At 60.8% G+C, this 15959-nt stretch overlaps 2 protein-coding genes across 4 annotated transcripts in view; both read left to right on the forward strand.

Moving 5' to 3' along the window:
* The window catches only part of ASIC1 (acid sensing ion channel subunit 1), a 34073-nt gene extending 27987 nt beyond the window's left edge, over positions 1–6086 (forward strand). For all 3 annotated transcript variants that reach the window (XM_064638904.1, XM_064638905.1, XM_064638903.1), the window contains 7 exons: positions 896–1046; positions 1641–1697; positions 1783–1936; positions 2021–2112; positions 2295–2374; positions 2490–2594; positions 3955–6086. In XM_064638904.1, the coding sequence (XP_064494974.1) occupies positions 896–1046; positions 1641–1697; positions 1783–1936; positions 2021–2112; positions 2295–2374; positions 2490–2594; positions 3955–4059 (744 nt within the window). In that variant the 3' untranslated portion in view covers positions 4060–6086. The remainder of the gene's footprint in view (positions 1–895; positions 1047–1640; positions 1698–1782; positions 1937–2020; positions 2113–2294; positions 2375–2489; positions 2595–3954) is intronic.
* A 2363-nt stretch (positions 6087–8449) lies between these two features.
* On the forward strand, positions 8450–15754 carry SMARCD1 (SWI/SNF related, matrix associated, actin dependent regulator of chromatin, subfamily d, member 1). Its single transcript, XM_064638842.1, has 13 exons — positions 8450–8629; positions 8704–8891; positions 9967–10009; positions 10098–10220; positions 10675–10797; positions 11280–11396; positions 11723–11824; positions 12310–12471; positions 12577–12674; positions 13120–13255; positions 13566–13688; positions 13923–14024; positions 14177–15754. The coding sequence occupies exons 1-13, from the start codon at positions 8465–8467 to the stop codon at positions 14228–14230; spliced, it is 1536 nt and encodes a 511-aa protein (XP_064494912.1). The 5' UTR covers positions 8450–8464; the 3' UTR covers positions 14231–15754.
* The last annotated feature ends 205 nt before the right edge of the window (positions 15755–15959 follow it).

Raw genomic sequence — 15959 nt, forward strand, 5'->3', positions numbered from 1 at the left:
GAGAGGGGACCTGATCCCGGGGGGTGATGCCACGAGGGTCTTTCCCCACCATGCTGGGGCTTCTCTCCTCACTCCTGCCTTAGAATCATGGAATCATGGAATCAGCTGGGTTGGAAGGGACCTCCCAGATCATCCAGCCCAACCCTCGATCCAACCCCGCCGTGGTTCCCAGCCCATGGCACTGATGCCACATCCAGTCTGTCCTTAAACACCTCCAGGGATGGAGAATCCACCCCCTCCCTGGGCAGCCCATTCCAATGGCTGAGCACCCTCTCTGCAAAGAAATTCCTCCTGATCTCCAACCTACCCCTCCCCTGGCACAGCTGCAGACCCAGCCCTCTTGTCCTGCTGATGGGAAAAGAGACCAACCCCCCCCGGCTCCCCCCTCCTGTCAGGGAGTTGCAGAGAGTGAGGAGGTCTCCCCTGAGCCTCCTCTTCTCCAGGCTGAGCCCCCCCAGCTCCCTCAGCCTCTCCTCACAGCACTTGTGCTCCAGTCCCTTCCCCAGCCTCGTTGCTCTCCTCTGGCCCTGCTCCAGCCCCTCCATGTCCTTCCTGAGCTGAGGGCCCAGAACTGGACACAGCACTCCAGGGGTGGCCTCCCCAGGAAAAAATCCCTTCCCTGGCCCTGTTGGCCACCCTGTTCCTGAACCAGGCCAGGATCCATTGGCCCTCTTGTCCCCCTGGGCACACTCTGGCTCCTGTTCAGCTCCCTGTCCATCCCAAATCCCAGCTCCCTTCCTGCCTGCCTGCTCTCCAACCACTCTGTCCTCAGGGGTTGTGGACAAAGGGCCTGGTTGAACCTCATCCCCTTGCAATCAGCCCCTGGATCCTGCCCGTCCAGGTCCCTCTGGACCCGCTCCAGCCCCTCAACGTCCTTCCTTCTGCCCCCTCCCAGCTCATCTACCTTCCCCCTCCCTGGGGCGACTGCCGGGCCGTGGCGGGCGACCTGGAGTTCTACGACACGTACAGCATCACTGCCTGCCGCATCGACTGCGAGACCCGCTACCTGGTGGAGAACTGCAACTGCCGCATGGTGCACATGCCAGGTGAGCCCCCAGCTCGGCCCACCGGGGGTGGGACCCCTCCAGCTGAGGGGCCAAGGGGGTGGGACCCCCAGAGGGAGCACAGGGAGGCTGTGGTTTAATGGGACAATAGGGAAAGGGGTGGGAGAGAAGGGGAAAGTGGTGGGCTGAGACCCCCAAAGCTGAGTGGGAGGGGTGTTGGGAACCCAAAGTTATTGGGAGGGGGGGTGGGAGACCCCAGCTGAGTGCAGAGGGGGTCTGGGGGGACCATAGGAAAGGGGTGGGAGAGGGGCAGAAAAGGGGGGATGGGACAGCAGGAAGAGGGGTCCCATGGGGGTCCCTTGGTGTCCCCATCACTTGAGCCCTGGAGCCGTTCCCTGGGGCTCTGGAGGGGTTGGATCTGCGCTGGGGGGGGTCCCCAACCCCCCTGTCCATCCCTGGGGGGCTGATGGGGGGTTCCCCTCCACCCAACAGCCGGTGCTGCAGTGGTCACGGGGAAAAGGTGGGAAAAGGGGGGTCTGGGGTGGCCCCTGAGCTCCCACCCTGCTGTGGGGTATCACAGCCAGCACGGCTTCCCCAGAGGATCCCACCTGGAAAACCCTCCCTGTGTCTCCACAGGTGATGCCCCGTACTGCACCCCCGAGCAGTACAAGGAGTGCGCGGACCCCGCCTTGGGTGAGGCTCGGGAGGGAGGGAGGGAGGGAGGGAGCTGCGGGCCTTGGGTCTCTCCAGGCCTCCAAACCCCTCTCCCCCTGCCCAGATTTCCTGGTGGAGAAGGACAACGAGTACTGCCTGTGCGACATGCCCTGCAACATGACCCGCTACGGCAAAGAGCTCTCCATGGTCAAGATCCCCAGCAAGGCCTCGGCCAAGTACCTGGCCAAGAAGTACAACAAGTCGGAGCAGTACATCGGGTAACGTGGCCGTGGCAGGGGGGTGGCACCCGCTGCCGCCCCCTCCCAGACCCTCAGCCCGGTGCCACTTTGTGTCCTGCGCAGGGAGAACATCCTGGTGCTGGACATCTTCTTCGAGGCCCTCAACTACGAGACCATCGAGCAGAAGAAGGCCTACGAGGTGGCCGGTCTGCTGGGTGAGTGGGGGGGGGGCTGGCCGGTGCCCTCCCCGGCGAGGTGGCCCCGCGTCGGCCCCGTCGCCCCGGCCCCGTTCCCGAGGCGCCGGGATGTGCCCGCGGTGGGGACGAGGAGCAGGACACGAGTCCTGTGCCCTTTCCCCGCTCCCTCTGCCACCCTGACGGCTCCATGTCCCCTGCAGGTGACATTGGAGGGCAGATGGGGCTGTTCATCGGGGCCAGCATCCTCACGGTGCTCGAGCTCTTCGACTACGCCTACGAGGTGAGCGTCCCCCTCGCCCCACCCCGCCCGGGGGTTACCCCAGAGCACCCCGTGGGGCGTGGGGAAGGGCTCAGCCCCCGAGCCTCAATGAGGCTGAAAAACGTGGCCCTGGCAGGTGATAAAGCACCGGCTGTGCCGGAGGGGCAAGTGCCGCAAGAACCACAAGAGGAACAACACGGACAAGGGCGTCGCGCTCAGCATGGACGACGTGAAGCGCCACGTGAGTGGTGGGGACACCCCTGGGGCTGCTGGGGACACCCCTGGGGCTGCTGGGGACATCCTGGGGGCTGCTGGGGACATCCTGGGGGGCTGGGGACATCCTGGGGGCTGCTGGGGACACTCCAGGGCTGCTGGGGACACCTTGGGGCTGCTGGGGACACCCTGGGGGCTGCTGGGGACACCCTGGGGGCTGCTGGGGACATCCTGGGGGGCTGGGGACACCCCGGGGCTGCTGGGGACACCCCTGGGGGCTGCTGGGGACACTCCAGGGGCTGCTGGGGACACCTCGGGGGCTGCTGGGGACACCCTGGGGGATGCTGGGGACACTCTGGGGCTGCTGGGGACATCCTGGGGGCTGCTGGGGACACCTTGGGGCTGCTGGGGACACTCCAGGGCTGCTGGGGACACCCTGGGGGTTGTTGGGACACCCTGGGGGCTGCTGGGGACACCTGGGGGATGCTGGGGACACTCCAGGGGCTGTTGGGGACACTCCAGGGGCTGTTGGGGACACTCCAGGGGCTGTTGGGGACACCCTGGGGGAGCTGGGGACACCCTGGGGGAGCTGGGGACACCCCGGGGGCTGCTGGGGACATCCTGGGGAGCTGCTGGGGACACCCTGGGGCTGCTGGGGACACCCTGGGGGATGCTGGGGACACCCTGGGGGATGCTGGGGACACCCCTGGGGCTGCTGGGGACACCTTGAGGCTGCTGGGGACACCCTGGGGGAGCTGGGGACACCCTGGGGGCTGCTGGGGACACTTCAGGGGCTGCTGGGGACATCCTGGGGATGCTGGGGACATCCTGGGGGATGCTGGGGACATCCTGGGGGATGCTGGGGACATCCTGGGGGATGCTGGGGACACTCCAGGGCTGCTGGGGACACCCTGGGGGCTGCTGGGCCCCCCTGCAGCTCGGGGACTGCCTGGGAGGAGCCCCTGGGTGTGGGGTCACTGTTTTGGGGCTGCAGGGTGTGGGGTCACTGTTTTGGGGCTGCCCGGGAGGTGCTGTGGGGTGTGGGGTCACTGTTTTGGGGCTGTGGGGTGTGGGGTCACTGTTTTGGGGCTGCCTGGGAGGAGCTGTGGGGTCACTGTTTTGGGGCTGCCCAGGATGTGCTGTGGGGTGTGGGGTCACTGTTTTGGGGCTGCAGGGTGTGGGGTCACTGTTTTGGGGCTGCCTGGGAGGAGCTGTGGGGTCACTGTTTTGGGGCTGCCCAGGAGGTGCCATGGGACGGGAGGTCCCAGCTCGAGGAGCACTTGGGGAAGGAGCAGCGGGACCAGTCCCACGTGCTGTGGGGAGCCAGGTCCCGCTCTCTGCGGGGATTTGGGCGAAACCAGTGACCCCAACGTCCCGTCACCCCCCAGAACCCCTGCGAGAGCATCCGGGGGCACCCGGCAGGGATGACGTACGCAGCCAACATCCTACCTCACCACCCGGCCCGGGGCACCTTCGAGGACTTCACCTGCTAACCCCGACGTCACTGGATGTACAACCTGAGCTACCAAAGCCCTGCGTGCGGAGCTGCCCCTTCCCCCGGAGGGGGGACGCGGCCCCGGGGCCCTCGCTCCCTCCTCGGCACCGAGGGACACACGGACGCGAGCGACGGCCTCGCCCGGCGGGGCAGGGCAGGGCAGGGTCGGGGCGATGCCCCCGGGTCGGGGCGATGCCCCCGGGTCAGGGCAGTGCCCCCCGGGTCGGGGCGATGCCCCCGCGCCCGCCCAGAGACTCGAGGGACGACACAACACACGCACAGGGGCCGGGGCAGGGCCAGCCCCGGCCCCCCCACCCCAACCCCGGCTCCCCTCGGCCTTTTTAACTCCGAACCCAGAAGCCAAGAAGAAGAAGAGGAGGAAGAAGAAGAGGATGGTGTCCATCCACAGCCCTGTCCGTCTGTCCGCCAGCGTCTCCATGCCCATCCCGCTCCCAATGCCTCGGACCCCCCGTGCCCGGGGGGGGGGATTTTTGTGGAGGGGTCCCAGGGCTTGGCTGGGGGTCCCCGGAGAGCCTCAGTGTCCCCCAGGACCGGTGCCCACCCTGGCCTGGGCACTCCACGTGCACCAGGACGCAGCAGCTGCCCCTCTCCAGAACATTTTCCCTGGCACCCACCCCGGGATCAGCCCCTGGGGGCACCAGGGGGGACTCGGGAGGTGCCCCCGTGGCTCTGTGGACCCCCAGCCCGGGCGATGCTGAGCCCACCCTGCCCCTTTTCCCGGGTTCTGGGCAGTGCCAGCCCCGTCCCACCAGCCCTCCCCGCTGCCAGGGCACCCCGGGCAGCCCCCCAGCACCAGCCCTGCCCGGGGAGAAAGGGGGAAGGGACCCCCCTTTAGAGGGACACCCCCTTGGCACCGGGTGGGCACCGGAGCCCCAACACCACCAGGGCTCACAGGCTGGTCCCGGGAGCAGCTCCCACCCCCCGAGCCCCCCCAAACTCAGCTGCCCAGGGGATTTTTGGGGGGTCTGTGGCCTCGCTGCCCCTCCCGGGGGGGGGTCTGGGGGTCTCTGCCCCCCCTCTGACCCCTCCATCACCCTCACTTCACTCTGGGGTCTGCACTTGGCCCCCCCCAACCCCACAGACCAGGCCAGAGCCCCCCCGGGCCCAAGTGCTACTTAAATCTTTTAAGAGCTTTTGCAATAAGTCTGTTCAGTAATTTTTTGGTTTCCGAGCTGCAGCTTTGGGGTTTTTTTTAATTCCTGCCATTTTTTTTAATTCCTGCCATTTTTTTTTAATTCCTGCCATTTTTTTTTAATTCCTGCCATTTTTTTTTAATTCCTGCCATTTTTTTTAATTCCTGCCATTTTTTTTTAATTCCTGCCATTTTTTTTTAATTCCTGCCATTTTTTTTTAATTCCTGCCATTTTTTTTTAATTCCTGCCATTTTTTTTTTAATTTCTGCCATTTTTATTTTTTTTTAATTCCTATTATTTGCTTCCTGACCAAAATTAGGAACTGGGGGGGGAGGGAAGGTCAGCCACAGGTCGGCCACATCCATAAATTTTCTTATGGATTTTTCCCTGGTGTTTCCACCTGGCCTTTCATTTATTTATTTATTTGCTTTCTTCCTCCCCTCTTTTCTTCCCCCCTTGGAGCTGTTAAAGATGGGGCTGGGATCTGACCTGGAGAAGACACTCTTTTGTTATTACGCCATCCACATTTTATATTTCTTATATATAATATATATGACTATATATATATGTGTACATATATATATATATACCTCTATATGCATCATGCCAGTGTAGATACCCATCCAAGTAGGGTTTAGGCCTTGTTCTTGTGCCATTTTATTTTATTTTTTATTTTATTTTATTTTTTATTTCTGTTACTGATCTCTGAATGCCTTCAAAAGTGTATAAAAAGTGTGGAATTCTCTCCGGTATCTGTACTATGTACACACATTTTCATAGGAAGCACAATAAGATGACAGATGCATTGTACATCAATACCTGCTACTCTCAACGACGATATAAAGAATGATATAAATGATATAAACCCCCCTCCAGGCCGAGCCTTTCTCTTGCTGAGCTGCTGGAAGTGCTCCCTGAGGAGCTGAGGGGGGACGGGCTCGTTCCAGGATGTTCCTGGAAATCCTGGAGCCGAGAGAAAGGAAGGATGTGGGCACCTCAGTGAGCTCCAGCACTGCTGCCAGGACCTGTCCTGCCCTGGGAACTCATCCCGAGGGATGTGGGCACCTCAGTGAGCTCCAGCCCCTCTGCCAGGACCTGTCCTGCCATGGGAACTCGTCCTGAGGGATGTGGGCACCTCAGTGAGCTCCAGCACTGCTGCCAGGACCTGTCCTGCCATGGGAACTCATCCCAAGGGATGTGGGCACCTCAGTGAGCTCCAGCCTCTCTTCCAGGACCTGTCCTGCCATGGGAACTCATCCTGAGGGATGTGGGCACCTCAGTGAGCTCCAACCCCTCTTCCAGGACCTGTCCTGCCATGGGAGCTCATCCCGAGGGATTTGGGCACCTCAGTGAGCTCTCCAGGACCTGTCCTGCCATGGGAACTCATCCTGAGGGATGTGGGCACCTCAGTGAGCTCTCCAGGACCTGTCCTGCCCTGGGAACTCATCCCAAGGGCCACAGGGCTGGAGGGTGGGAGCTGCCGTGTCCTCCAGCACAGGCAGGTGAATTAACACCCACACAGAGCTGTTAATCCCTGACAGCTCCAACACCTCCCTGGTTTGGGATCCAGCAGGAGCCACCAGCTGGAATTTCACCCGGGTTAACCCCGGCAGTGGCACTTGGAGCACAACCCCTGCAGGAACACACCCAGTGTCCTAAAAACCCTCAGCTTCAAAGAGCAGAAGGACCAGACCAAAGCCTGGGCATCCACAAAGGCCCTGAGGACCCCGTGGAGACGGAATAACAGGGGGTGGGAGTGGGCAGGGAACACTGAAATGCCAGCCCCTCCCAGTCCCTTGGCTCTGCTCCTGTCCCCGTGGCCCCTGGAAATGGCAGAGGAGTGTTTTGCATTTCAAGCAGAACAAAGCTCTGATCCCTCCTGGCCCCAGCTGGAGCTGCAAAGGCCACGGGGAGGGATTTGAATGGGAGCAGGAGAGGAGAAGCCCAGGAGGGTGTTAATGAACCCCATGAACTGCAGCCAGAGCTGCCCCTGCTCTCCCTGCTCAGCACATTCCCTGTCCAACCTCCCCTGGGACACTCCCAGGGATCCAGGGGCAGCCACAGCTCCTCTGGGCAACCTGTGCCAGGGCCTCCCCACCCTCACAGGGAGGAATTTCTTCCCAATATCCCACCTACCCCTGCCCTCTGGCAGTTTGAACCCATTCCCCTTGTCCTGGCACTCCTTTGGAAATAGTCTCTCCCCCCCTTTCCTGCAGGGTCCCTTCAGGTCCTGGAAGGCCACAACGAGGTGACCCCAAAGCCTTCCCTTCTCCAGGCTGAGCAATCCCAATTCTCCAGCCCTTCCTCACAGCAGAGCTGCTCCATCCCTCTGATCCTCTTGGAGCATCTCTGGACTCTTCTCCAGCAGCTCCACGTCCTCCCCGTGCTGGGACCCCCCGAGCTGGAGTCAGCCCTCGTCAGCTGATCATCACTAATTGTTTAATTAATGTGCTGTGGGTTTGTGTCCCTCCTCTCTCTCTGAGCTCCAGTGAATGGGAACTTAATGTTAATACTTGCAAAAAGTGGCCTTTCCCGTGGAGCTGCCTGTGGGACCCCAGGGGAGATGAGAATGGACATTTGTGCCTCCTTAAGCTTGATCCCGGAATGCTGAGAGATGTCCCTGCCATGTCTGGATGTTGGAGCCCTTCATCCCTCAGGGACAGACCCTGAGCCACCAGGGAAACACCCCCAATCCCACCCCTCACAGACCCTGTTCCCACCCCAAATCCCGCAGGACCAACACCCCCAATCCCACCCCTCACAGACCCTGTTCCCATCCCCGAATCCCTCTGGATCCTGTGCCCCCAAACTCCTGTTCCCACCCCAAATCCCGCAGGACCAACACCCCCAATCCCACCCCTCACAGACCCTGTTCCCACCCCAAATCCCACAGGACCAACACCCCCAATCCCACCCCTCACAGACCCTGTTCCCACTCCAAATCCCGCAGGACCAACACCCCCAATCCCACCCCTCACAGACCCTGTTCCCACCCCAAATCCCGCAGGACCAACACCCCCAATCCCACCCCTCACAGACCCTGTTCCCACCCCAAATCCCGCAGGACCAACACCCCCAATCCCACCCCTGTTTCCACCCCAAATCCCTTCGCCCTCGGTCCTCCCCGCGGTCCTCCCGCCGCCAGGGGGCGCCTCCGGCGGAGGGCGGGGCTGGGGGCGGCCCCTCCCCGCGTGCCCGCGCGCGGCGCGCGGGGTCGTTTCCGGCTCCGCTCCCTTTGTGCGGGACAAGATGGCGGCGCGGGCCGGGTTCCAGGCGGGGCCCGCCAGCGGCGGCGGCGGCGGCGCCGCTCCGGGGGCCGCGCTGGGCCCGGGCGCGCCGGGCGGGGCGGTTCGCATGGGCCCGGCGCCGGGGCAGGGCCTGTACCGCTCGCCGCTGCCCGGAGCCGCCTACCCGGTGAGGCGGGGCGGCGCGGGGCGGGGCGCGGGGCCGGGCGCGGCGGGCGCTGACCGGGTGTGTTCTCTCCGCAGCGCCCCGGGATGTTACCGGGAGGCCGCCTGGCGCCGCAGGGCCCGGCCATGGGCCCGCCCGGCTACGGCGGGAGCCCCGCGGTGCGGCCCGCGCTGGCGCAGGCCGGGCTGGACCAGGCCCGCAAGCGGCCGGCGCCGCAGCAGCTCCAGCAGGTGCAGCCGCAGGCGGTGCCCAACCGCAACCACAAGTAAGGGACGGGGGGAAACGGGGCGTCCCGGGGTATGGGCACATCCCGGGAGCATCCTGGGGGCATCCTGGGGCGGCTGGGACATCCCGGGACATCCCAGGGCAGCAGGGGCATCCCGGAGCGTTCTTGGAGCTGTGGGGACATCTGTGGGCACAGGGGACATCTCAGGGCATCCCGAGGCATCCCCGGGCAGCAGGGACATCCCAGGACATCCCTGGGCAGCTGGGATATCCAGGGACATCTCAGGGCATCCGCGGGGCAGTGGGGACATCCTGTGGCAGCAGGGATGTCACAGAGCGTTCTTGGGACAGCGGGGACATCTGCGGGCAGTGGGACCATCCCGGGACATCTGCGGGCAGTGGGACCATCCCAGGACATCCCTGGGCATCCTGAGACCATCCTGGGGCAGTGGGGATGTCCCGAGGCTACTGGGGACATGGGCCCAGGCATGATGGGCATCCCAGGGCATCAGATGTAACTCCCTTTCCAAAGGATGTAACCCCCTTTCCAAGGGATATAACCCCCTTTCCAAAGGATGTAACCCCCTTTCCAAGGGATGTAACCCCCTTTCCAAGGGATGTAACCCCCTTTCCAAGGGATATAACCCCCTTTCCAAGGGATGTAACCCCCCTTCCAAGGGATGTAACCCCTTTTCCAAGGGATGTAACCCCCTTTCCAAAGGATGTAACCCCCTTTCCAAGGGATGTAACTCCCTTTCCAAGGGATGTAACCCCCTTTCCAAGGGATGTAACCCCCTTTCCAAAGGATGTAACTCCCTTTCCAAAGGATGTAACCCCTTTTCCAAAGGATGTAACCCCCTATCCAAGGGATGTAACCCCCTTTCCAAGGGATGTAACCCCTTTTCCAAGGAATGTAACCCCCTTTCCAAGTGCTCAGAGGGATGGGAAACATTGAGGTCAGTCAGTGCTGCAGGGCTCAGGTAACTGGTGAGTCCCACTGGGGCAGGCTCAGGTAACTGGTGAGTCCCTGCTCAGTCAGTGCTGCAGGTTTGGGAATTCCCGTGGCCAGATCCATTCCCGTTTTCCCACCTGTTTGTGCCTCTTTCCCCCGGCAGCGCCAAGAAGAAGAAGATGGCAGACAAAATCCTCCCTCAGCGGGTGAGTGGGAGCCAGGGGGGAGGTGAGGGAGCCTGGGGCACTCTGGGGGAGCTGGTTGATGGGAATTCCCATCCTTGCCTGGCTGCAGATCCGGGAGCTGGTGCCCGAATCCCAAGCCTACATGGACCTGTTGGCCTTCGAGAGGAAGCTGGACCAGACCATCATGAGGAAGCGCTTGGATATCCAGGAGGCTCTGAAACGCCCCATCAAGGTAGGGGAGTGCAGGGCAAATAGCCAGGGGGTGGAGGCTCCTGGAGGCTCCAGGCAGCAGGAGGGCACGGAGGGGTCGTGTCCTGGGAGTGTGGAATGTCGGGAACCTGTTGGGCACAGCCTGGGAGGGGGAGCAGCCACTTGGGAGAGGGGGAACGTGAGGCAGCTGAAAACACTGAGCTGAGTTTTAGCAAGGCCTGAGCTGAGTTTTAGCAAGGCCTGAGCAGGAGGAGGGAGCCCTGGAGGTGAGAGCTGAGGCTGAGCCGAGGCTTTTCCTCGTGTCCTGGGAGTGTGGAATGTCGGGAACCTGCGCTCTGGGAGGGGGAGCAGCCACTCAGGAAAGGGGGGAAGTGAGGCAGCTGAAAACACTGAGCTGAGTTTTGGCAAGGCCTGGAGCAGGAGGAGGGAGCCCTGGAGGTGAGAGCTGAGGCTGAGGTGATGCTTTTTCCCGGCAGCAAAAGCGGAAGCTGCGGATTTTCATCTCCAACACCTTCAACCCGGCCAAGTCGGACGCGGAGGACGGCGAGGGCACCGTGGCCTCCTGGGAGCTGCGGGTGGAAGGGAGGCTGCTGGAGGACGTAAGTGGCAAACACCCCACCTCAGAGGAGGCCCTGGCTCTGGGATTGGCACTGAAAGCAAGTTTCTTAGTGTCTGAGAGCACAGCTGGGGCTTGATCTCCTCCTCCCGTCTCTGTTTTCCAAGGAGTCTGGTGGTGACGAGAGCGAGAGCCCGGCCTGGAGACCGATGGGTATCCCCATGGCAGGACTATGAGTTGTCCAAAGTTCTTAGAGCTGTGAGAATCCCTGGTGAGAGCAGCTCAGTGTCCCCAAAGCTCTGAGAACCAGGGCCCTGGCACTGTATGTACCCGCTGAGGGGTTTCTCTCCCGCCAGCTCATCTTTAACTCCAACCTTTTCCTGACTTGGAAACTTTGATTTTTTTCGAGCCCACGTTGGTGAATTCAGGTGTTCAGAACTCACAGGAGCTGTCATGCAACGGTGGCTGTGCTTGAATGCTCAGACTTGCTGTCCTAACCCCTCTTCCTCCCTGTGTTGCTTGCAGTCTGCTCTGTCCAAATACGATGCCACCAAGCAGAAAAGAAAGTTCTCGTCCTTCTTTAAATCTCTGGTCATTGAACTTGATAAAGACCTGTATGGCCCTGACAATCACCTAGTAGAGGTGAGCTGCTTTTTGCTGTGTTGTGTCTGAACGTGGGGCAGTGTTTCAGCTGGTGGGGTTTGTGTGCAGCACTTGTGACCTGGGAGGTTGGGGATCCCCGAGGTTCCTGGGAGCCAGGAGCTCTTTGAATCCTCCCTTAAGCTTTTCCTCTCCCCTGCTGAGGGTCTGAATAAACGTTTTAACTCCCGTTTCAAGCCCTAAGTGGGAATAATCTGAGCTTTCTCCGGGCGGGTGGGATTTACTGGAGAAGCTTCAGCGGGAGCAGAGGGGGTGCAGGGGGAGGCACCACACCTGGGGGTGTTTCTGAATCCCCTCTCCTGTCCCAGTGGCACAGGACTGCCACGACTCAGGAGACAGACGGCTTCCAGGTGAAGAGGCCGGGGGACGTGAACGTGCGCTGCACCGTCCTGCTGATGCTGGATTACCAGGTGAGGCAGGGGGGAAAAATTCCAACCCTGAGGTTGCCCAGAGAAGCTGTGGCTGCCCCTGGATCCCTGGAAGTGCCCAAGGCCGGGTTGGAGCAACCTGGTGCAGCGGGAAGGTGTCAGGGGGATGGGACTGGGTGGGCTTTAAGGTCCCTTCCAAGCCAAACTGTTCCACGGTCCCGTGCTGGGAGCAGCAGTGCTGGGCACCATCTCACCAGTGCCTGGCACCACCTCACCAGTGCCTGGCACCATCTCACCAGTGCCTAGCACCACCTCACCAGTGCCTGGCACCACCTCACCAGTGCCTGGCACCATCTCGCCAGTGCCTGGCACCATCTCGCCAGTGCCTGGCACCATCTCGCCAGTGCCTGGCACCACCTCACCAGTGCCTGGCACCACCTCACCAGTGCCTGGCACCACCTCACCAGTGCCTGGCACCACCTCACCAGTGCCTGGCACCATCTCAGCCCTCTGTGCTCCTCATGCAGCCCCCCCAGTTCAAGCTGGACCCCCGCCTGGCTCGGCTGCTGGGCATCCACACGCAGACCCGGCCCGTCATCATCCAGGCCCTCTGGCAGTACATCAAGACCCACAAGCTGCAGGACCCCCACGAGCGGGAGTTCGTCATCTGTGACAAGTACCTGCAGCAGGTGAGGGGGCCCTGGAGCAGCCCCTGGCCCAGCTGCCCTGGCTGGGTGGGATGGGCAGGGGGTGGCTGCCCCTGAGCCCCCCCTCAGCCCCCGTCTCTGCCCCAGATCTTCGAGTCCCAGCGCATGAAGTTCTCCGAAATCCCGCAGAGGCTCCACGCGCTGCTGATGCCCCCCGAGCCCATCATCATCAACCACGTGATCAGGTGAGGCTGCTCCACGGGGATTCCCCTTCCCAGGAAGGGCTGGGTGAGGAAGGATCACAGGGGGATGGTGTGATACCTCCTGGTTTTAGCAGCAGCTCCCGTGTTAACCTGTCATCTCTTTGTCACCACACCCTCTGTTACCACATCCCTCTTTTCCAGAGGCTTTCCCACATCCCTGCTGTCCTTTGCCATGGACAGAAACCTGCCTGGAGCCATCACTCCCAGTGCTTTGCTGCTGCTGGGACTGAGGCTGACACTGGCACAGCTTGTCCCTGTCCCTGCCTGCAGTCCACGTGCTGCAGCATCCCAGAGGAGCTGCATTTGCTCCTTGAGCCACTTCCATTTGGACTGCTCCCAGATTTTGCCTTTTTTCTTGACCTACTAACTCATTTTGGCTCCTTTCTCGAGCTGCTCCCTGATTCTGCCTTTTTGTGGGTGTCCCCAGTGTTGACCCAAATGACCAGAAGAAAACAGCCTGCTATGACATTGATGTGGAGGTGGATGACACCTTGAAAACCCAGATGAATTCCTTTCTGCTCTCCACAGCCAGTCAGCAGGAAATTGCTGCTCTGGATAACAAGGTAGGAAAAGCTTCTTGGGCTCTGCTCTGCTTGGAGCTGGGCAGGGAATTGTCTCTGCAGCAGGTGAACCTGGACAGGACAGGAGTGTTTGGAAGCTGGAGCAGGGTGAGCAGTGCTTACAAACTGGTGGCTGCACCTGGGAGTGTAAATTTTAAAGCAAACGGTCCGTGGGAAAATTGGGGAATATTTAGGGCAGGAAACTGGGAACTGAGAGTCCTCTGACAGGTGTAAGTCAGCCAGAATTTGCCTTTTTGATGTTTGTGACCTTTCCCTCATCCAGCAGCTCCACTCCTGTGTTTGTGCCCTTCAGATCCACGAAACCATCGAGACCATCAACCAGCTGAAGACTCAGCGCGAGTTCATGCTGAGCTTCGCCCGGGACCCTCAGGGCTTCATCAACGACTGGCTCCAGTCCCAGTGCCGGGACTTGAAGGTAAAAAGCTTTGTCTTGTGTGGAAGGTGGATCCAGTCACACGCTCCCCTCATTACAGAGAGCTCCTGCAGGGAGACAGAGAGGCAATTTCCTGCTCGGAAAGCGAGACTGGAATTGGAGTCGAGCACAAGAACGTGACCTGAGCGCTCTGAGAGGAAAGGGGAGGGTTTGCTGGGCACAGCCAGAGCTTTTTGCACTCCCTGAGCTGCTGCTGTGTCCCTTTGTGCTCTGCAGACAATGACTGATGTCGTTGGCAACCCCGAGGAGGAGCGGAGAGCCGAGTTCTACTTCCAGCCCTGGGCGCAGGAGGCCGTGTGCCGGTACTTCTACTCCAAGGTGGGTGTCCCCGAGCAGGGGACCCTCTCCCTGCCTGTCACTCCTCGGGGTGCCCTCTGCCAGGGGAAGGGTCCCAGTCTGAGCCCAGCCTTTGCCAGCTGGGTGCTGTGGTGCTGCCCCAGCAGCAGTTACAGCCTTGGCTTCTCCTGCAGGTGCAGCAGCGACGGCAGGAACTGGAGCAGGCCCTGGGCATCAGGAACACATAGGGCTGCCCTGCTCCTGCCCAGCAGCACGGCTGGTTGTGGAGACAGAGCTGCAGAGCTCGCTGGCCCAGCTCCCAGGATCCCACTCCAGCAGCGAGGCCCCTGTTCCTCCTCCTGGCGTTGTTCCCTGCTGGGGGCAAGTCCAGGACAGCGGGGCTCTCGTGGGGTGTGACAAGCAGACAGGCTGCACCCAGCACACATTTCTACCTGGTTCTCTTCCTGACTGTTGCCTTGTCAGCCCCCAAGGCTTCCAGGAGCCTCCCCGTGACTCCGTAGTGTCCCCGGTAGCCAGAGTTGACTTGGAGCCTCCTCCCAGCCCTTCCCAGTGCCCCTGTGGCACCCTGGAAGCCTGGCTCTGCTCTAAGGTGTGGCTGGGCTCTTCCCTGCCACGTTTTACAGCCCGTGCCAGGCGCTGTCGTGGGCAGGATGCCGTGGGCTGACATACCTCCCTGCCCTGACCCCCCTCCTCAGAGGGTGCTGCTGCACTGGGGCTGCCCCACAGGTCACTCCCCTCCTCGAGGAAGTTACTGGACTGTGTAGAGAATTGCTCCTTCCCTTCTCCCTTTTTCCCCTGTCCATTCCCTTCGTGTTCTGTGACAGGGCTGTCCTGGGCTGGGGTCACAGGGAGAGGAGGTTTTGGCTTCCTGCAGGGCTTTGGAAGCTTGGAGTGATGCAACTCCCTGCCCTTCAGACACCTACACGGGGGTTCCCAGCAAACCACGTGGCTGCTTGTTTTCCCTGGATGCAGCAGCTGCCTGGAGCTGTGCATGGACACAGTGCTGTGGGCTCATTGCTCTGGGGCAGTTGTCCTGTGTCACTTGCTGTGGGGACCAGAGGCTCCTTCGTGTGGAACAGGACAGTCCTGGGGAATGGACATTTTTCCAAGCATATGTGAGTTAGCAGGTGTTTCCATGCCGAAGCTCCTGTGGTTTTTAGTCGAGTTTTAGGTCACGGGGCTGCCATAGGGCCCAGCATGGTTCAGGAATGTACAAATAGATTTGCTGTGGGGAGCAGCAGCCCCGAGGCCTCTTCATGGAATGAATTAATGGTGGTCAGGCTCCTCTTCACCCCAACCCTGGTGTTTCTGCTCGGGACTACAATGCAAATGGACTCAAGAGTTGGTCTGACTCCCCTGGGATGGCTGCAGGATCCCGTTCCTGCCCAGCCCTCCAAGGGGGCTGCTGTGAGCACCTGGGTGGCCCTGCTGCTCCTCGTGTCTGTGTAACTACATGTCTGTGAGTAATAGACTCTCCTTTGCCCTCCTGAAATGCTCCTCTGTGGTACTGGGGTGAAGGGCTTGGTGCTGGAGAAGCAGCCCCTGCCTCCTCAGGGTACTCCCACGTGAGGGATGCTGAGTCCTGCGTAGGCGAACGTAGCTGTTGCAGAGTAACTGCTTTTCTTAACTGAATATTTACGGTTTTTTTCCATGGACCAAATCTTTTTTTTGTTTGTTTTTTTTTGGTTTTTTTTTTGTACTGTATCCTTGTAGACGTCACCCAGTTTTAATAAAAGACTCCTGTGAAGGAAGCTGTCCTCCTCCTTCGTGCTGGGGGATGACACTCCAGTGACAGGACAGGATTATCTCCACTTTCTTCCCTTTTTTTTTTCTTCTCAAAGCCAGCTGGGTTAAGTGACTGGAGAGAAAATGTTCCTCATATTTTGGCCTTTTATAGCGAGCCCTCCGTAGAGGGATCTCCTGGTTTGCACACTCTGCTAAGCCTTTGCAAAAGTG

This window comes from Pseudopipra pipra, chromosome 30, assembly GCF_036250125.1.
Source record: "Pseudopipra pipra isolate bDixPip1 chromosome 30, bDixPip1.hap1, whole genome shotgun sequence".
Lineage (NCBI taxonomy): Eukaryota > Metazoa > Chordata > Aves > Passeriformes > Pipridae > Pseudopipra > Pseudopipra pipra.

Coding starts and splice junctions, on each gene's coding strand:
- SMARCD1 (XM_064638842.1), top strand. CDS start 8,465: ATGGCGGCGCGGGCCGGGTTCCAGGCGGGGCCCGCCAGCGGCGGCGGC. Junction 8,892..9,966: donor GTGCCCAACCGCAACCACAA/GTAAGGGACGGG, acceptor TTCCCCCGGCAG/CGCCAAGAAGAAGAAGATGG. Junction 14,025..14,176: donor GCCGGTACTTCTACTCCAAG/GTGGGTGTCCCC, acceptor CTTCTCCTGCAG/GTGCAGCAGCGACGGCAGGA.